The sequence below is a fragment of the Trichoderma breve genome, chromosome 3 (assembly GCF_028502605.1).
Source record: "Trichoderma breve strain T069 chromosome 3, whole genome shotgun sequence".
Taxonomy (NCBI): Eukaryota; Fungi; Ascomycota; class Sordariomycetes; order Hypocreales; family Hypocreaceae; genus Trichoderma; species Trichoderma breve.
Window position 1 is genome coordinate 3568176 of NC_079234.1, and position 15875 is coordinate 3584050.

The following is a 15875-nucleotide window of genomic DNA, read 5'->3' on the forward strand; positions in this document are numbered from 1 at the left end:
CATGGAAAGCAAGGTTTATGTTTGGTAGGGGTGGTAAAAAAGACATTGCTTTCACGTAGATTAGCAGGACTACCTAGGCTTAGAATTGGGCAAATACAATAGGTTCTTCATGAATACATCACTTAATGATCTTAAATGTATGATGGCCCCAATTCGATCAGTTAGCTGTATATCTCGTGAAAATTTTGATGCGTTATTACACGTTCAAGATGTACGATGCAATATTATACGGCCACGTACGGACTCCAACATTTGGGCAAACTACGAACCCCATGATTAAAGATGGAGCAAAAAATACGGATATTGTCAAGAAATGGCGTCATGAATGCATTTGGAAATATTTGGATATGTTTCTAATACATTCATAACAGGTGGGCCCAAAATTAAGCCCGAGAGATCCTCACTCCCAATGCATGCAAACCACAGGACCAAGGTATGATGATTCCCCTTTTTTTCTCTTTCATTATAACAAAACGCCGAACCCTTATTTGTGCATGGAGCTTGCTCGTCGCTTGCGGGCATCGGCCTTGTGGGCCTTGGCCTCGGCGACACGCTTGGCAAGGACCTGGGCGTACTCGTTCTGTTTTGGAAATTTGTTAGCATTGTAAATGGAGGGAGAAAAGTTTTGGTTTTTTCAAGGGGAATACTCACGGCCTCGTCCTTGACCTTCTCGGCCTGGCGGCGCTTGAGAGCGAGACGGTGGCGCTTGTGCTGCAGGCGCTGGGGGGTGACCAGTCTCTGGATCTTGGGAGCCTTGGTGTAAGGCTTCTTGCCCTCGCCCTTGGGCTGGACCTCTCGTCGAATGACGTACTTGCGGACCTATTGATTTGCCAATGGTGATTAGTTCCATTGAATTCTCATGATTTTTTCTTTAACCTCGGCACCGGGCTAACCCTTTCCTCGCCTTTTAAAGGCGGAGAAAGGAGTTTGCCCAGTAGTCTTCTCACACTCTACCCGGACTGCCATTCCCTCCACCGCAGCTCCTGGTAGGCGATGACCGAGTATGGGTACAGGGTGAAACATACATCGTCATCCTTGGTGAGGTTGAAGAACTTGCGGATCTTGGTGGCGCGCTTGGGTCCGAGGCGCTTGGGCTGGACGACGTCGGTCAGGCCGGGGATGTCGGCATCACCCTGCTTGACGATGGAGAGGGCGAGGACGGACAGGTCCATGGCGACGATGCAGCCGCGGACAGACTTTCTCTTGCGCTCACCGGTTCGGCGGGGGCGGTAGCAGGAGTGGCCGTCGGAGAGCAGGAGGCGGACACGGCTGGGGTGCATGACACCCTGCTTCATGGGGAAACCCTGCTTGTCGTTTCCACCAGTGATGCGGAAGATGTAGCCCTTGAACTCGTCGCCGACAGAGTCACCGGGGACCTCAGCGCCCATCTATATCAAAGATTTCATGTTAATTCTCGAATTCCTTCTGCGTTGGAGGGGTTGGTGGCACAAGGCCTCGGAAGATGTGAGGACGGAAGAAAAAGGTTTTTCGATATCGAGTGTGGTGTTCTTCTCTCGTCGATAACCAAAATCCCGTCCTGCTCTCGTTCCGTATTGGGGGAAAGACGTACGCGCTTCTCCATGAAGACGGCGAGCTTACGCTCATCCTCAATGTCGATGAGCTTCTGGCTGCCATTGGCAGGGTAAGAGATGTTCAACTATCGAAGAGAAAAAAAAAAATCATGTTAGCGACAACGCTGGAGTTGACACGGCGGTGGAACGACAAAAGCGCAGATGACGATGTGCTTGCAGCAGCATCTGGCTATGTCGATCGAGAGTAGATTCGTTCCGCATTGGGAGGAGTATGAGTATGGTATCGTACCTTCATCTTGCCAGTGTTGTGGTGGTGCAAGTTTGGCTTGACCTGGCTCGCGTGAAGTCGGCTTTGGTGTTGAAGGAATAGGTAGGGCAAAAGAGCGAAATTGGGGCAGAAGAAAAAAACGAGAAATTGTTGTGTGCATTCGCCTAGGGCTCCATTTTGGCGTGTGGGAAGTTAGCCTGGCCAATCAGAGGCCTTTCTGTTCATTGGTGGGGTCTTTGCCTGTGGATGGTTAGAGTGATCTCCCAGATCCAGTTTTGGTGGAAGTGTGGCTGGGGTGATCTCACCAGCCTCTTTGTCCTGGAGCTTGAATGAGGCGTCGATCCACCTTCTGCCTCTGGGAACGTGTGGGGCAGGATTCTCAGCGTCTAACATCTTAAGCTTGTTCTTGAGATGGATCTTGCTTGATGAGATTTGTCCAATCAATCGTTTTCTCATTCGGATATCACTATAGTTGACGTTTCAACATTTTCAATTTATTATTTCATTTTATTCAAATCAAATCTTACAGCCATTGATTCAGCCATGTCTTCCTCAACCGCCAAACTATATCCTCCATCCAAGCAAGCTTCCACAACCACAACCAACCCACTCCCAACCCTCCTCCAAACACCATCCGGCCTCGCCATTCTCGAACTCCAAGGAAGTATAAACCTCCCCCAAGACACCGAAGGCGAAACTCTCAAAGACGTGGAATTCGGAAGACTCGAGTTTCCAGAATATTCACCAGACGCCATCGGGACGGCTTGGATGAAGCGAGTCCACATGTACATTGGCCAACACCAGCGGCTGACGGGCGAAGTGAAGAAGCTCCCCAAGGCGCTTGCCGTGGTGAGGAAACGGCAGAATAGAATGCTGGAGAGTTCTTCTGGGCCGTATATGGAGGAGGGCGATAATCTTGAGGTGGTTGATATTGTCAAGTACAAGCTCATGTTTGCGAATCGACCAGAACCTGTTGGAACGGCTCATGCCCCCGCTTCATGATGGATGGAGAGAAGAAAATCCCCTCTCTTGTCATCTTTCTACATTGTATATAATTTACTGCATTTACACAACAATGAGGCCTTTATGAACAAGTCGTAATGAAATATGAATGCAATTGTTATAGATTCAGGTTGCTTCTATTCATGAAGAGCATTGGTATTATTATCATCGTTTCTCATATACAGGGATACTAAAGCATATCTCATCTACTAGAGCAGGAGATCATGTCTATCAATACATATATACTCTATGTCATAACCGAAATACGTGGCTAAATCGCTCTACTAAACGGTATTCATGCAGCAACACCCTCCAGCGGCTTCGTCCTCCCCAGCCCATCCCGTCCATAATAATCCATAGGGTAAATGCCATCACCACCATCCTCCTTTCCCCAGCCGCCTCTCTTCCCCAGCGCCACAAGCGCCTCGTAAGGAGTCAGGAGCGGCCTGGGAAAAGCGTATCCCCAGTCGATACTCAACCGTGGGCATGCAACTTGCACCCAGCACTCAACATCGCTCATCATGGCAAGCTTGCCAGGGAAGATCTCGCTCAGGAGGAGATCTATCTTGGGGATGCCCCGCTCGGCCAGCTCCCGCTCGATCAGGGCCAGCGTATGCGGGTTCCCTTGGCGACCAAGCGATCCCAGGATGAGGCCCCAGCGACGGGCTTTGCGGGCAGTTTGGATGGCGGAGCGGCGCACCGACTGCATCTCGTCATGGCCGTATGTCTCTCGCGTCAACTTGCGCGAGTATGGGTCGTACCGGTAGGCAGGAATGGCCGGGTTGTGGATCATGATACTCTCAAGATGGAAGCGTCCGTCACCGAGATAGAGAATCAGGTCGATACCATCCTCATCCCGCAGACGAGGCGACGTGCACCCCAGGATCTCACCCTTGCTGAGTGGTCCAATCTGAGGCACGACGACACTGAAACCGGCAGCTTCGAGGCTGCTCCGTATGCCGTGGATGGTGGCGTTGAACTGAATAGTGCCGACAATCGCAATAGTCTTGCCACTGGCAAAGTTTCTCTCCAGCGAGGCAATCAGATGCGCCGTGTCAATGCTGATATCGACAAAGACGTACAACGTCTTGATCTTGGTCACATCCACGGGAATCAAACAGCTGTGCGCATAATGCACCAGCAAGTCGCAACCCAGTGCCCGCGCAGTATAATCGTCAATGCAGCACGCGCCGTACGTCACATCGCCCATGATGAGCGTCTCGACGCCCGGGCAGAACTGCGTGACAATGTCCGAAATGGTTGTCGCAAACAACAGCAGGCCTTCGGGCATCTGCAGCGCTACTTTGCGCGCCCCTGACTCTCGGATTCGGTGTATTGTCTTTGGTATTTCAAAGTTGTAGTTGGCTGGTAGTAGCGCTATGGCTTCCTTGAGGCTGGGGTCTTCTAATATTTCTTTGGGGACTCTGTTTAGAAGTCGCGGAGCTCGTCGAGGTTTGGCCGCTGCATGGTAGGATGATGTTAGAGAGCCAACGAAGCGCTTTACTATTGGATAGTTGCAACATACCTTGAACAGCGCCGCTACCTCCCTCCTCTGTTGATCCCTTGGCTGCCGCTGCCTCGTCCGCCGCTCTCCGTCCTACGAAGCGCCTCTTTGGCTGTCTTAATGCCGGTGTCTCATCTTTTGTAGTGTCGTTGTCTGCTCCGTGAACTTCTAGTCGCGCTTCCTCAATATCCGCTGCTGCACCGAGATCGACGAGTGCCCGGTCGTCCTCCATCTCTGGTTGTTTGTAATCGTCCTTCTTATTTTTTTTTCTTTCTCTGTTGCCCCTCGCTGCCCCTCGTTTACAACTTGCTTTTCGCTTCTCGTCCGAGGCAAATTTGACGATTTCGATTTCGTATGCGAGATAATGTGTTAACTGGTGGGTCTGGTAAATCGAATATCAAGCAATATGCAATTTGAAAATATGTCAAGATTGGCTGTAGTTGTAAATGACAAAAGCTTTTACACTGGAGATCGCAAATCCAAGGTGGGGTGATGGATGGATCGCAAGCGGCCCCACAACGGACTTGTCTTCAGTTGTCATGTATCTCTTCGTTTCACTTATACCAAAGATAGGAAATTACACTTATTAACCCTCATAAATATTATTCCTACGTCCTGATTTCTCTCTTCGTATAAACACCATTACTATTGTAACAACAAAAATTGCTCTCCTACGAACTCTTCTTCTTCTTGCCATCAATACTGAACCTGTAGCTCGCCTGAACCACATACGGACCATCATCCGGTCCCCAGATCTGCTTCCTCCCCCATTCGGGGTTGTTGATGCCGTCGATCCAGTCCTCCACCTCCATCACCAGACATCCGTACTTTGGAATCGTTCTCGGGAAATGCTTGTTATTGTGCAGGCCCTGCGTCTTCTTCAACGCCAGCGTGCCGTTTTGCCCGTTGCAGCTGTACACCTGGAAGGCCGTCTGGTCCGAATAGACGTCCAGGTGGATGCCCGACCAAGGCGATGACAGACTCGCGACAGGGCCTTCAGTACGCCAGTCAAAGGGGCCCAGAGCATCCCGGTTGACGAGGTAGCAGGTATCTGATGTCTCTGTTAGCTCAATACATTTCCTATTTCCTCCCTTGATAGAATGGAGGAAGACGCCAGGATCCTTACCAAAGCCGGTACAGTTGTTACCGCAATTCTCCTTGATGCCACTCTGCTGGAATCCCTTGCCAAGCTGCTTCGGCTGCGACCAAAAGTCATTCGCCGTGTTCTTCTTGTTCGCCAAAATGTCGCCCGTCGGGATCAAGAATCCATCGACATCGACGCGCTGTCCGCTATACGGAAGATGCAGCGTATGGTTCAGCGCCGTCTGGGTCTCGTTATTAGCATAGCCATCCAGGTTCCAGTACGTGTGGCTGCTGAGCATGATGGGCGTCTTCTTGGTCGTCGCCAGCGCCACCATCTTGAAATCCCACTGGTTTTCCTGCACCGTGTACGTGATGTGCGACACGACCTCGCCGGGAAATCCCTCCTTTCCGTCCGGGTCGACTATGCTAAAGGTGATGCTCGTCGCGGTGTGCGCCGACACGGTGAAGTTGCGCCAGTCCCAGCCGTCAGGGCCTCCGTGCAGCGTGTCCGACCCATTGGGTGCGGCCTTTGTGGGATTCTCATTCGGCGGCGCGTGATATGTCTTGCCGTCAATGACAAAGGTGCTGTTCTTGATGCGGTTCGCGTACCGGCCCGGCACGCCGCCAAAGTGCGGATGCTGCTTGTCAATGCCGTAGTAGGTGGCATTGTCGAAGCCGCCGACGAGATCGCGCTGGATGCCGTAGCGGTCATTGATGAACAAGTTCGAAATGGACGCTCCATACGGTATGAATGACGCCTCGATGCCCTTTGCGCGAATCCAATACTTGCCGTCCTTGTCTGGGCCGCTTCCACTCGACGCGGCGCTGGCTGTAAGTGGAAGGGCAGCAGCCGCAGCCAAAACGGCCAAAGAGTTACCCGTCAGCTTCATGATGATGAGCAATTCTTCCCCAGAAGAGATCAAAGACAATGAAAAGTAGTGGCGCAGCCTATGGAAAACAAACTCAGCCCCTGTGGAAAGTCAAACAAAGGGAGATGGCCAAGACATTCGCAGATCGGGAGGGCCCAAGGCGCATACCCGTCCATGCATTAAGTACTCCAGAGGCCATGAGTGACACAGCACGACTCTCGCGCCCCAATGCTACTCTACCTTGCCCAATTCTACTCTAACCTTGCACACAGTATGCAGCATCTCGTGTCTTCGGCTTCTTTGTCCATCCACATGACGCAGAAACCAAAGTCCCGGCCAACATATCACTGTCCACAACAGGCAACCAACCACGATGATCCCAGGGGGCTGGAAAGGGAATGAGAGGGGTAAGGTTGGCTTTCCCCGGATTTACCATGAGGAGAAAAAAGGACTAGCTAAGCGATTGAAGGCACAAGTTCCGAGAGAGCGAGAAGAGAACAGGGGGAAGTGAGCGAAGGATTGATTTCGCTTCTCCGGGGTTGGAGCGGTTGATCAATGCATACGAGCATGATGTCACCTGGTTATGATGTATGGTGTAGGAATCCCGATGCAAACAACCCGGGGGAGCATGACAATCCCCAGGACTTATGTAACGAAGTTCTGGGTTTTTTTCTTCTCTCCTATTTATGTCACTTGATCACTTGATTCATCCTGTGTACTCCGCAGATCACGACAACTTATACTTGCAATCAATTCCCATAGAGTCTCTTCCAAGACACCAATCCAGCTCTTCACACACACACCAACATACCTACCTACCCAATCAGCCAATGTAACCTCAAACGCGGGGCAAAAGCAGACCAACAGATCAGATACAACTACAACCTCGATCACTTCATTCCTCCCAATTAACAACCAAATTACACGTATTAATACCTACTACTAGTAATTACCCCCAAACCAACCTCATAGGTGCGCCAAAAGTGCTCCCATCGGAACCAACTAACACACGCTTGTCTTTCAACTCCCAAAACTCCAGCTTTAATACGCTATTATACGCCATAGTAAGCGCTCCAATAGCTACAAGCCAAAATCTACAAACTGCTAGACTAAACGGGAACCACGGCTTTTCCCCCTAGCTCAGCTGCTTACAGGCACATTTTCATTTCAACGACTATTTCCGCACCACTCAGATTGCAATCCGCATTGTTTTTCATTACCAAAAGGATCAAGTACATCATCCGGGATTGATGAGCGGTGAAATCCCTACCCTGCATCAGTCAGTCCAATTCACGTTGCATTGCATCACATCGGCCAGATCCTACTGTACGCGAAACCAAACCCGCACACGGTAGACATGCTTGTCTGCAACTTTTTTTTTTGGAAATCGACTTGACATTTGCTCTGCTGCCTATATTCACGCTACAACCCTTCTCCATTATCGTGTCAGATTGCTGTCTCTCCCAGCGCAAGTCGGAAATGCCAAACAACGAAAGAAAACTAGAGAATAACAAGTTCCACACCCAGGGTTTATGCACCTCACTTTCTACCACGGGTAATATCATACTTCCAAGCCAAGCAACTAATTTATACTTTACTTCTCCTCATCTCCCGAAAAGAAAACACCAGACGTCGCCGAGGAGGGCTCCTATGCGTCAATCAGGTTCTCCTCAGCCTGCTGCCTGTCGTTTGAGGCGACCTCGGCTCGCGCCTTGCCCTTTGCCTTGGCGTCCTTTTGAGATCGCTGGTAGAACTCATTGAGCACCTTGGCCGGGATACGGTTGAGCAAGTCCTTGGGGTAGATGCGGAGCAGGCTCCAGGCCAGGTCCAGGGACTCGTAGATCGATCGGGACTCGTACGCGCCTTGGCTGATGAACTGGCGCTCAAACTTGTCCAGGAACTCGAGTGACAGCTTGTCCTCGGATGAGAGGGCCTCCTCACCAACGACAGCCTTCATGGCGGCGGCATCACGGCCAATGGCGTACTTGGCATACAGCTGGTTGGACACATCACCGTGATCCTTGCGAGTCATACCCTCACCGATGGCAGACTTCATCAAACGCGACAGCGACGGCAGCACGTTGATGGGCGGGTAGATACCACGGTTGTACAGAGGTCGGTCGACGAAAATCTGTCCCTCGGTAATGTATCCTGTCAGATCGGGGATGGGGTGGGTAATATCATCGTTGGGCATGGTCAAGATGGGGATCTGGGTGATGGAGCCGTTTCGTCCCGTCACACGGCCAGCTCGTTCGTAGATGGTCGACAAATCCGTGTACATGTAACCGGGGAAACCACGACGACCGGGAACTTCTTCTCGAGCGGCGGAAACCTCACGAAGAGCATCGCAGTAGGCCGACAAATCAGTCAAGATGACCAAGACGTGCTTCTCGAGCTGGTAGGCGTAGTACTCGGCGGTCGTAAGGGCAAGACGAGGAGTAATAATACGCTCGATACTGTTTGAATTGTCTCAGCCAACAGCTCTTGTTAGGGGAAAGACAAGAGTACTTACGTAGGATCGTTGGCAAGGTTGAGGAACAGGGTAGTACGCTCCAGACTGCCGTTCTCTTCGAAATCACGAGTAAAGAATCGAGCAGTCTCCAAGTTGACACCCATGGCACCGAACACAATGGAGAAGTTCTCCTCGTGGCCGTCATGAACACCCTTGTTGGTAATTCCCTGCTGCTTGACCAAGCCAGCCTGTCGGCAAATCTGAGCAGCAATTTCGTTGTGCGGCAGACCAGAGGCTGAGAAGATGGGAATCTTTTGTCCTCGAGCGATCGAGTTCATCGTATCGATGGCCGAGATACCAGTCGCAATCATTTCTTCGGGGTATTCCTAAGACATGTTAGGCCTTGCTGCTCGGCTCACGAGGTATGCACCGGAAAGATGTAACTCACTCGAGAGAAAGGGTTAATGGGACTGCCGTTGATATCGAGGTACTCTTCTGGTAGCACCTTGGGACCCTTGTCGATGGCTCGTCCAGATCCATCAAAGATACGGCCAAGCATGTCCTCCGAGACACCGAGCTTAAGGTTCTGACCGGTAAACTTGACACGAGTCTGGTTGTTGCACTTCCTGTTAGTCACCAGCCCTCTAGCAATTGGCGATCGGGCTCACTTGCCTTCTTCACATCGATACCGGGAGTACCCTCAAAGACCTGGACGACAGCTCGGTCACCTAACCCCGTCTCATGTCAGAACAAACATTCCACGCAGGCATTGGCGGCGCCATGCTCATATATAAGTGTAGTATAGAAAAGGAATCATCACCCACCTCGGGCTTCCAGAACCTGTCCGTTTCTCTCCGTTCCGTCGGGCAGCGTAAGCGTAACGATCTCATTGTATCGCGGGAATTTGACCTATACCGCAACCACTCGTCAGCATTGTACATAACCAATCCTCATTCCATTTCACATCATGACAGCTGAGATCAAAGAAACAAGAGAGGGGAGAGAGAGAGCGGAGATGCCATACATTCTCGACGATAACCAGCGGACCATTGACACCGCTCACGGTGTTGTACTGCAGTTGCGGCACAACTGAGTAGGATGACGAATTGCGTGGGTCCGCCATTGCTGCGAATCTATCTTGTGTTTCTGCTGTTTCCGCCTGCGTGCAGCTGGAAGCTTCCCCTCTGAAGCTCTTATCTCTCTAAACCTTGGTCGGCTTTCGATCTTATGCGGTCACGGCGCAGCAACCTCAAGTAGCCACGAATTACGTCGGGGGGGAGTTGAATGCGGAGGAGCGTATTGGCCGAGAAGGGCAACGGACTTAAGCAAGCCGAAAGGTGCAAAAGAGTAAAAAGAGAAAGAGGTCGGTTATTCGAGCAGCGAAGAAGAACCACCGAGCTCGAATATCGGGATGCGTCGTCGCAAAGGGGAGCTGGCGAAGATGGGAGGAAAGATCAAGGTCGGAAGACAGAACAAGAGAAGGCTGGAAGCGAAACAGCTCGACAAGAGTGGAGACAAGCGACCGCCGCCTTTCAATCAAATGGCCTTGGCAGTTCTTGTTCAGCGAGCGTCGTTAGTGGGTTTAGCGGGCTGCTTTGGGGGCGCTGAGGCCTCTGCGCTCGCTGCGCAAAAAAATAGACCCCACGCCGAGCGCCTTTTGGCTGGCTGCCCATGGAGTCATGATTTGGACAGCGAAGAAGAGCGGCCGTGACATCACATGACTGCTAGCGGAAGGTGCTTGGAATTGCGTTCCCCAGTAACCTTATCTTGGCGACGGTGTGTTTTTACATTTGATTCTTGTACTGCTATCAGATGTTGAATTTATTTACTCTCCATACATGTACTCGGCCATTGAGTATAGAGAAGCCCATTAGCGATAGAGATAGAGCATGGACACGGTACGGAGTACCTCTCCTGAGGGGAGCAAAGTACCGACGGTCCAAGCTGTAGAGAGGTAGAAGCTACCCCTCCAAGCCCTCCAAACTGCATCGGCATCAGTTCAGCGACACGACGGGGGAAGCTCGGTGATCTCCTACAAAGAACGATGACTGCACCCTTGTCTATAAGCACAGCAGCGGAACCAATTGAGTTATTATTGTTTTAAATAGAATAGAGGTTCAGTTTAATCTGACAGAGCTGGTTTAATCAATATTAACAATAGAGAATTACAGCAGACTTCAACGCTTCAACAAGGTTGGTGGCACTTCTAACCAAAAGTCAAGCTGTAAGCGTAAATCATACAACCCCATTAAGCATAAAAGATGACAGGTAGATATGTGTGTAGATAGGTATATATATTTACTTGGCAAGATCAAAGCATCCTCAGTTCTTTGTCCTCTATGCCTTTTCAGCAGCTGCAGCAGCCTCGGCTCCCTTCCTCGACCTCGCTCCCAGCACTGCCTTTCCTACCGAGCTGTCATTCGGCTTGCCAATCTCCTGCGTAATCCACGCTCCAATATCCGCCATGGCATCCAAATCGACGCCCGTCTCCATGCCCAAACTCTCCATAAAGTAAACCATGTTCTCCGTCGCCACATTGCCCGTCGCTCCAGGGCTGTAAGGGCAGCCGCCGAGTCCGCCCACGCTGCTATCGAATGTCCGGATCCCATGCTCTAGTGACACAGCCGTGTTGACCAGCGCCTGTCCATACGTGTCGTGGAAGTGCATCGCAATGTCCTCTGTGCGAATGCCGGCCGCACTCATGCACTTGAGCAGTGCGCTCGTCCGGGGAGCGGTGCCCATGCCAGTGGTGTCGCCAAGTGAAATCTCGTCGGCTCCAGACTCCAGCAGGTCAGTGGCAATCTCAGCCACCTTGTGAGGGTCAACATCGAAGCCCTCAAAGGGACAGCCCAGAACCACTGAGATATAGGCTCGAACACGGAGTCCCAGCGCCTTGGAGTCCTGAATGACAGCCTTGAATCGGTCTAGCGAAGTCTTGATGTCGCAGTTGAGGTTCTTCTGCGAGAAGCTCTCAGTGGCGGCAGCAAAGACGGCCACCTCCACCGCCGGTTTCTTAACATCGGGTTCCAGTAATGTAGCAAACCTGCCGGGGTTCTGTTTCAACAGCGCTTCTGCACTTTGGAAACCCTTTGTATTCGGCGCGAGGAAGGAGTAGGTGATGGGAACGGGGGCTTCAATCTTCTGTTGTAGGATATGCTCCATGATCTCGCTCGAGTTGGCCATCTGCATCGCCTCGAATCAGCCATCCTTCTCCTGAAAATAGACCTAGCAGCCAACAACAAGTCTTCTCTTACCTGCGGCACCCATTTCGGTGCTACAAAGGAACCAGCTTCAATCGTCGTCAAACCCGTCTTGGCCAATCGCTCAATCAGCTCAATCTTGGTTGCCAGCGAAATGGCCTTTTTCTCGTTCTGCAGTCCATCTCGTGGGCCGACTTCGACGATCCTGACTCGGCTGTCGGATGACGTCTGAGGGCGGCTGGCCGTTGCAAAGCCTCTGTGCACCCTCAGCGGTGAAGAGCGCCTGCAGGCCCGGCAGATGGACGATCGAAGTAGAGACATGGTGGGCGAGGGAGTGGGATCTGGTTGGGAGGCACCGAGCCGACAACAAAAGAGGTGAGTGTTGTGTTGGAGTAGCAGCAGGTATGAAATTAATGGCAATTGGGGGAGCAGCTGCACAGAGCGGCGATTGTCGCGTATTATCGGCCCGTGGCACCACGTCTGACGGCTATAGCAAGTCACGCCCGCCCGTTTGGCCCGGCGTCGTCCTCCGCATTCCTCGGCCTTAAAAAAAGAGGATTACCTTCTCACAACTGTCGGGCCGCCGACTAGTCTAGCGTAAAGGTGGATAGATCGATCATTGCTATCATTGTTATTGTGGCTAACGATACGGAGTACGAACTACTGACTGTACTTGAACTTGCAGATGGAGCAGCACATTTCAAGCAAGACAAGGCACTCCAGATTTATACAACGCAGCGGCAATCGCAAGATTCCGCAAACTTGTAGTTTACAGATTACCAATCTTCTCTTATACATACACCAATTGCTCAAATCAACCTTTATAGATAACAGCGTCTGTTGGCTTCTTCCCATTTACAGATTTGCTTTTTAACATTAAAAACTGAGGCTTGCGACCTAATAAAGAAAATACACCTCCTGTCCAAGAGGACGCAGGGGCGGGATTAGGTGGTACCGGTTTTCACAGTCCATACCCTCAATATCCATGACTCCAACAGCAAAGAAACAACTTAGTACTCAGCCTCCATCTCCTCGTTGTCGAGAGAGTCGGCAGCAACCTCCTCGTAATCGCGCTCCAGGGCAGCGAGATCCTCACGGGCCTCGGAGAATTCACCTTCCTCCATACCCTCACCAACGTACCAGTGAACGAAGGCACGCTTGGAGTGCATGAGATCGAACTTGAGGGAGAGGGAAGACCAGGCCTCGGCGATGGCGGTGGTGTTGGACAGCATGCAGCTATTTTGCGCGTTAGCTTGGGCTCATGCACATACACGCATCAGGGGGGAAATCTTGGTGTATAAGACTTACACAGCACGGTTGACCTTGGCGAGGTCGCCGTTGGGAACGTTCTCGGGAGCCTGGTAGCAGATACCGAGCTTGAAACCAGTAGGGCACCAGTCGACGAACTGGATGGTGCGCTTGGTCTTGAGGGTGGCGACGGCGTTGTGGGCGTCGTTGGGGACAACGTCACCACGGTACAGCAAGCAGGTGGCCATGTACTTGCCGTTGCGGGGGTCACACTTGACCATCTGGTTGTTGGGCTCGAAGCAGGACATGGTCATCTCCTGGACGGAGTTGGCCTCGTGGGCAGCCTTGGCAGCAGAGATGACAGGAGCATAGGCGACCAGAGGGAAGTGGATACGAGGGTAGGGGACCAGGTTGGTCTGGAACTCGTTCAGATCAACGTTGAGGGAACCATCGAAACGCAGGGAGGCGGTGATGGAGGAAACAACTGCGTGGGCAAGCGATTAGCGCACGTAGACTTCACTGGACACAGATTCGGCTGCTACTTACCCTGAGCAATCAGGCGGTTAAGGTTCTCGTAGTTGGGGCGCTCAAGACCGAGGTTGCGACGGCAGATGTCGTAGATGGCCTCGTTGTCGACCATGAAGGAGCAGTCGGAGTGCTCCAGGGTGGTGTGGGTGGTCAGGATGGAGTTGTAGGGCTCAACGACAGAGGTGGCAGTCTGGGGAGCAGGGTAGACGCAGAACTCGAGCTTGCTCTTCTTGCCGTAGTCGACGGACAGACGCTCCATGAGGAGAGCACCGAAACCAGAACCGGTACCACCACCGAAGGAGTGGAAGACCAGGAAGCCCTGAAGACCAACGCAGTTGTCGGCAACACGTCGGATCTTGTCGAGAACGCCCTCAATCAGCTCCTTGCCGACGGTGTAGTGGCCACGGGCGTAGTTGTTGGAAGCATCCTCCTTGCCGGTGATCATCATCTCCGGGTGGAAGAGGTTGCGGTAAGGACCGGTGCGGACCTCGTCGACGACATTGGGCTCCAAGTCGCAGTAGATGGCACGGGGAACGTACTTGCCCTGGCCTGTTTTGAAAGGGTTAGAGGTGACATATTCTCAACGACACCATATAAAAGGAGATGGGGAGCAAAATAAACATACCAGTCTCGGAGAAGAAGGTGCTGAAACCCTGATCGGGGTCCTGAGCCTTGCGCTCCTCAGTGAGGTAACCATCGGGCTGTATGGGAAGAAAAAAGACGTTGTTAGCTTCGCGTTTTGGAGTCGTGGAAAGGTTGTAAACAATGGGCTCAAGCCACATGTGCGGGAGTGGTGGTGGTGTACCTGGATACCGTGCTCGAGGCAGTAAAGCTAGAGAAGGGGCAAATGTCAGCTCGAATGGTCACGAAAAAAACACATGCCAATGGCGAATCAACTAACCTCCCAGCAGGAATTGGCAATCTGGCAACCAGCCTGGCCGACTATCCTCCAAAAGTTAGCATCGTCAACTCGCGGTCTTGGGCGTCCATGATGCGGTGAAGGGACGCGTTTGTTTGGTGGGGAGAGGGGGCCCAAAGGTAAAGGGGCTTTGCCTCTGTCGAGCTAGCACGCACCGTTGATGCTAATAACCTCACGCATGGTGAACGCTTTTTCTTTTGGTTTTCTGAAGGGTTGGAGAGGAAAAGTAGGAGTGGTGACTTCGAGGTAGCAAGAGTGCAAGATTGAGCCCGGGGAAAGAAGAAAAAAGGCTTTTATTACGGGGTTCCAGAGGGAAAAGGTGGTGAAAAGGACAGGAGGACGGACAAGTTGCAGCTGGTTCGTCGGGAGAGGGTCGAAAAGAGGTGGGGGGGAAATTTGGACTGGACAGGGGCTGCTCACAGCACAGCAAGAGGAAGAGGGGAGGTTTGTTGACTTTTTGGTTTGGGACGTGGACAGGGGGGTCCAGGCGTGGCTAGAAGTGGTAAGCGCGTCTGCGAGCGCGCCCCTGTCACCTCACCGCTCTGGGCGGGCAGCAATGATTATTGCCGAGATGAGAAACAATTTTAGTGACTGGAGGACCTGGGACTTGTGAGGACAGGTGCAATTAACTCATCATGGGCGATGCAGATGCAGTAGCAGTGTTGATGTTTTTGAACATGAGGTATAGGCTATAGCTGTGCTGTAGCTATGGTACCTAAGCTAAGTTGAGGTTGTCAACAGTCCTCATTAGGGGGCACCACAGCTACCTGATGGACAGCTCACAGAGGCATGTACTGTACATCCATCCTTTTTCATACGGCAGAATAATGTGGTGCCCAAAAGGGGGGGCTTCGATAAAGCTACCAAGAACCGTGTACCCTGGACGGTGACACCAGGCTGTAATACCTGCACATAGGTACATGTACAGTTACCTTGAAGTCTGATGGGAGACTTGATGCCATGACCTGAATCCTCCATAGTACATACAAAGAAATTTCCAAGTAAATCATCAGTGTGAGCATGTTTTCCTCCAATTTCCCCGTCAATGTTATTCTCTTAGACTTGTCTGTCCTCCTACTGTACGCGCTCATTGGCCTTCGACGCCAGACAGGCGCCACTATAGCCGCCTAACCTCGAGCTAAGCTGTCCGGTGCTTGTACCTGTACGGTCCGGAGTGCCTCCACCCCCTCAGAAGCTCTGAACAGGGTCCCGCGCTGGAGCGAGCACCGCTATCGCCTTAGATTACCAAGCAAATGACGGCAACAAATGC

General features: G+C 51.9%; 7 protein-coding genes across 7 annotated transcripts; 1 reads left to right on the plus strand and 6 right to left on the minus strand.

The window, feature by feature from the left end:
• Positions 1-484: 484 nt before the first annotated feature.
• Positions 485-1827, minus strand: T069G_05482 (ribosomal protein s6e domain-containing protein; the record flags this gene model as incomplete). The annotated part of the gene is made up of 5 exons (XM_056172692.1): positions 485-580; positions 652-819; positions 1026-1388; positions 1571-1657; positions 1822-1827. 5 exons carry the CDS (start codon positions 1825-1827, stop codon positions 485-487), a joined length of 720 nt encoding a protein of 239 aa, XP_056029550.1.
• A 516-nt stretch (positions 1828-2343) lies between these two features.
• T069G_05483 (ctf8 domain-containing protein) lies at positions 2344-2802 on the plus strand (the record flags this gene model as incomplete). The annotated part of the gene is made up of 1 exon (XM_056172693.1): positions 2344-2802. The coding sequence occupies one exon, from the start codon at positions 2344-2346 to the stop codon at positions 2800-2802; it is 459 nt and encodes a 152-aa protein (XP_056029551.1).
• A 295-nt stretch (positions 2803-3097) lies between these two features.
• Positions 3098-4538, minus strand: T069G_05484 (putative diphthamide synthesis protein domain-containing protein; the record flags this gene model as incomplete). The annotated part of the gene is made up of 2 exons (XM_056172694.1): positions 3098-4263; positions 4328-4538. The coding sequence occupies 2 exons, from the start codon at positions 4536-4538 to the stop codon at positions 3098-3100; spliced, it is 1377 nt and encodes a 458-aa protein (XP_056029552.1).
• A 439-nt stretch (positions 4539-4977) lies between these two features.
• On the minus strand, positions 4978-6279 carry T069G_05485 (aldose 1-epimerase domain-containing protein; the record flags this gene model as incomplete). The annotated part of the gene is made up of 2 exons (XM_056172695.1): positions 4978-5366; positions 5433-6279. 2 exons carry the CDS (start codon positions 6277-6279, stop codon positions 4978-4980), a joined length of 1236 nt encoding a protein of 411 aa, XP_056029553.1.
• A 1627-nt stretch (positions 6280-7906) lies between these two features.
• T069G_05486 (ATP synthase alpha/beta family, nucleotide-binding domain-containing protein) lies at positions 7907-9833 on the minus strand (the record flags this gene model as incomplete). Its single annotated transcript, XM_056172696.1, has 6 exons — positions 7907-8714; positions 8771-9096; positions 9159-9320; positions 9383-9438; positions 9535-9619; positions 9735-9833. 6 exons carry the CDS (start codon positions 9831-9833, stop codon positions 7907-7909), a joined length of 1536 nt encoding a protein of 511 aa, XP_056029554.1.
• Positions 9834-11047: 1214 nt separating this feature from the next.
• Positions 11048-12231, minus strand: T069G_05487 (HMGL-like domain-containing protein; the record flags this gene model as incomplete). The annotated part of the gene is made up of 3 exons (XM_056172697.1): positions 11048-11722; positions 11780-11893; positions 11965-12231. The coding sequence occupies 3 exons, from the start codon at positions 12229-12231 to the stop codon at positions 11048-11050; spliced, it is 1056 nt and encodes a 351-aa protein (XP_056029555.1).
• Positions 12232-12920: 689 nt separating this feature from the next.
• T069G_05488 (tubulin/FtsZ family, GTPase domain-containing protein) lies at positions 12921-14785 on the minus strand (the record flags this gene model as incomplete). The annotated part of the gene is made up of 7 exons (XM_056172698.1): positions 12921-13146; positions 13219-13642; positions 13705-14235; positions 14312-14387; positions 14492-14518; positions 14588-14628; positions 14761-14785. The coding sequence occupies 7 exons, from the start codon at positions 14783-14785 to the stop codon at positions 12921-12923; spliced, it is 1350 nt and encodes a 449-aa protein (XP_056029556.1).
• Between the last annotated feature and the right edge of the window lie 1090 nt (positions 14786-15875).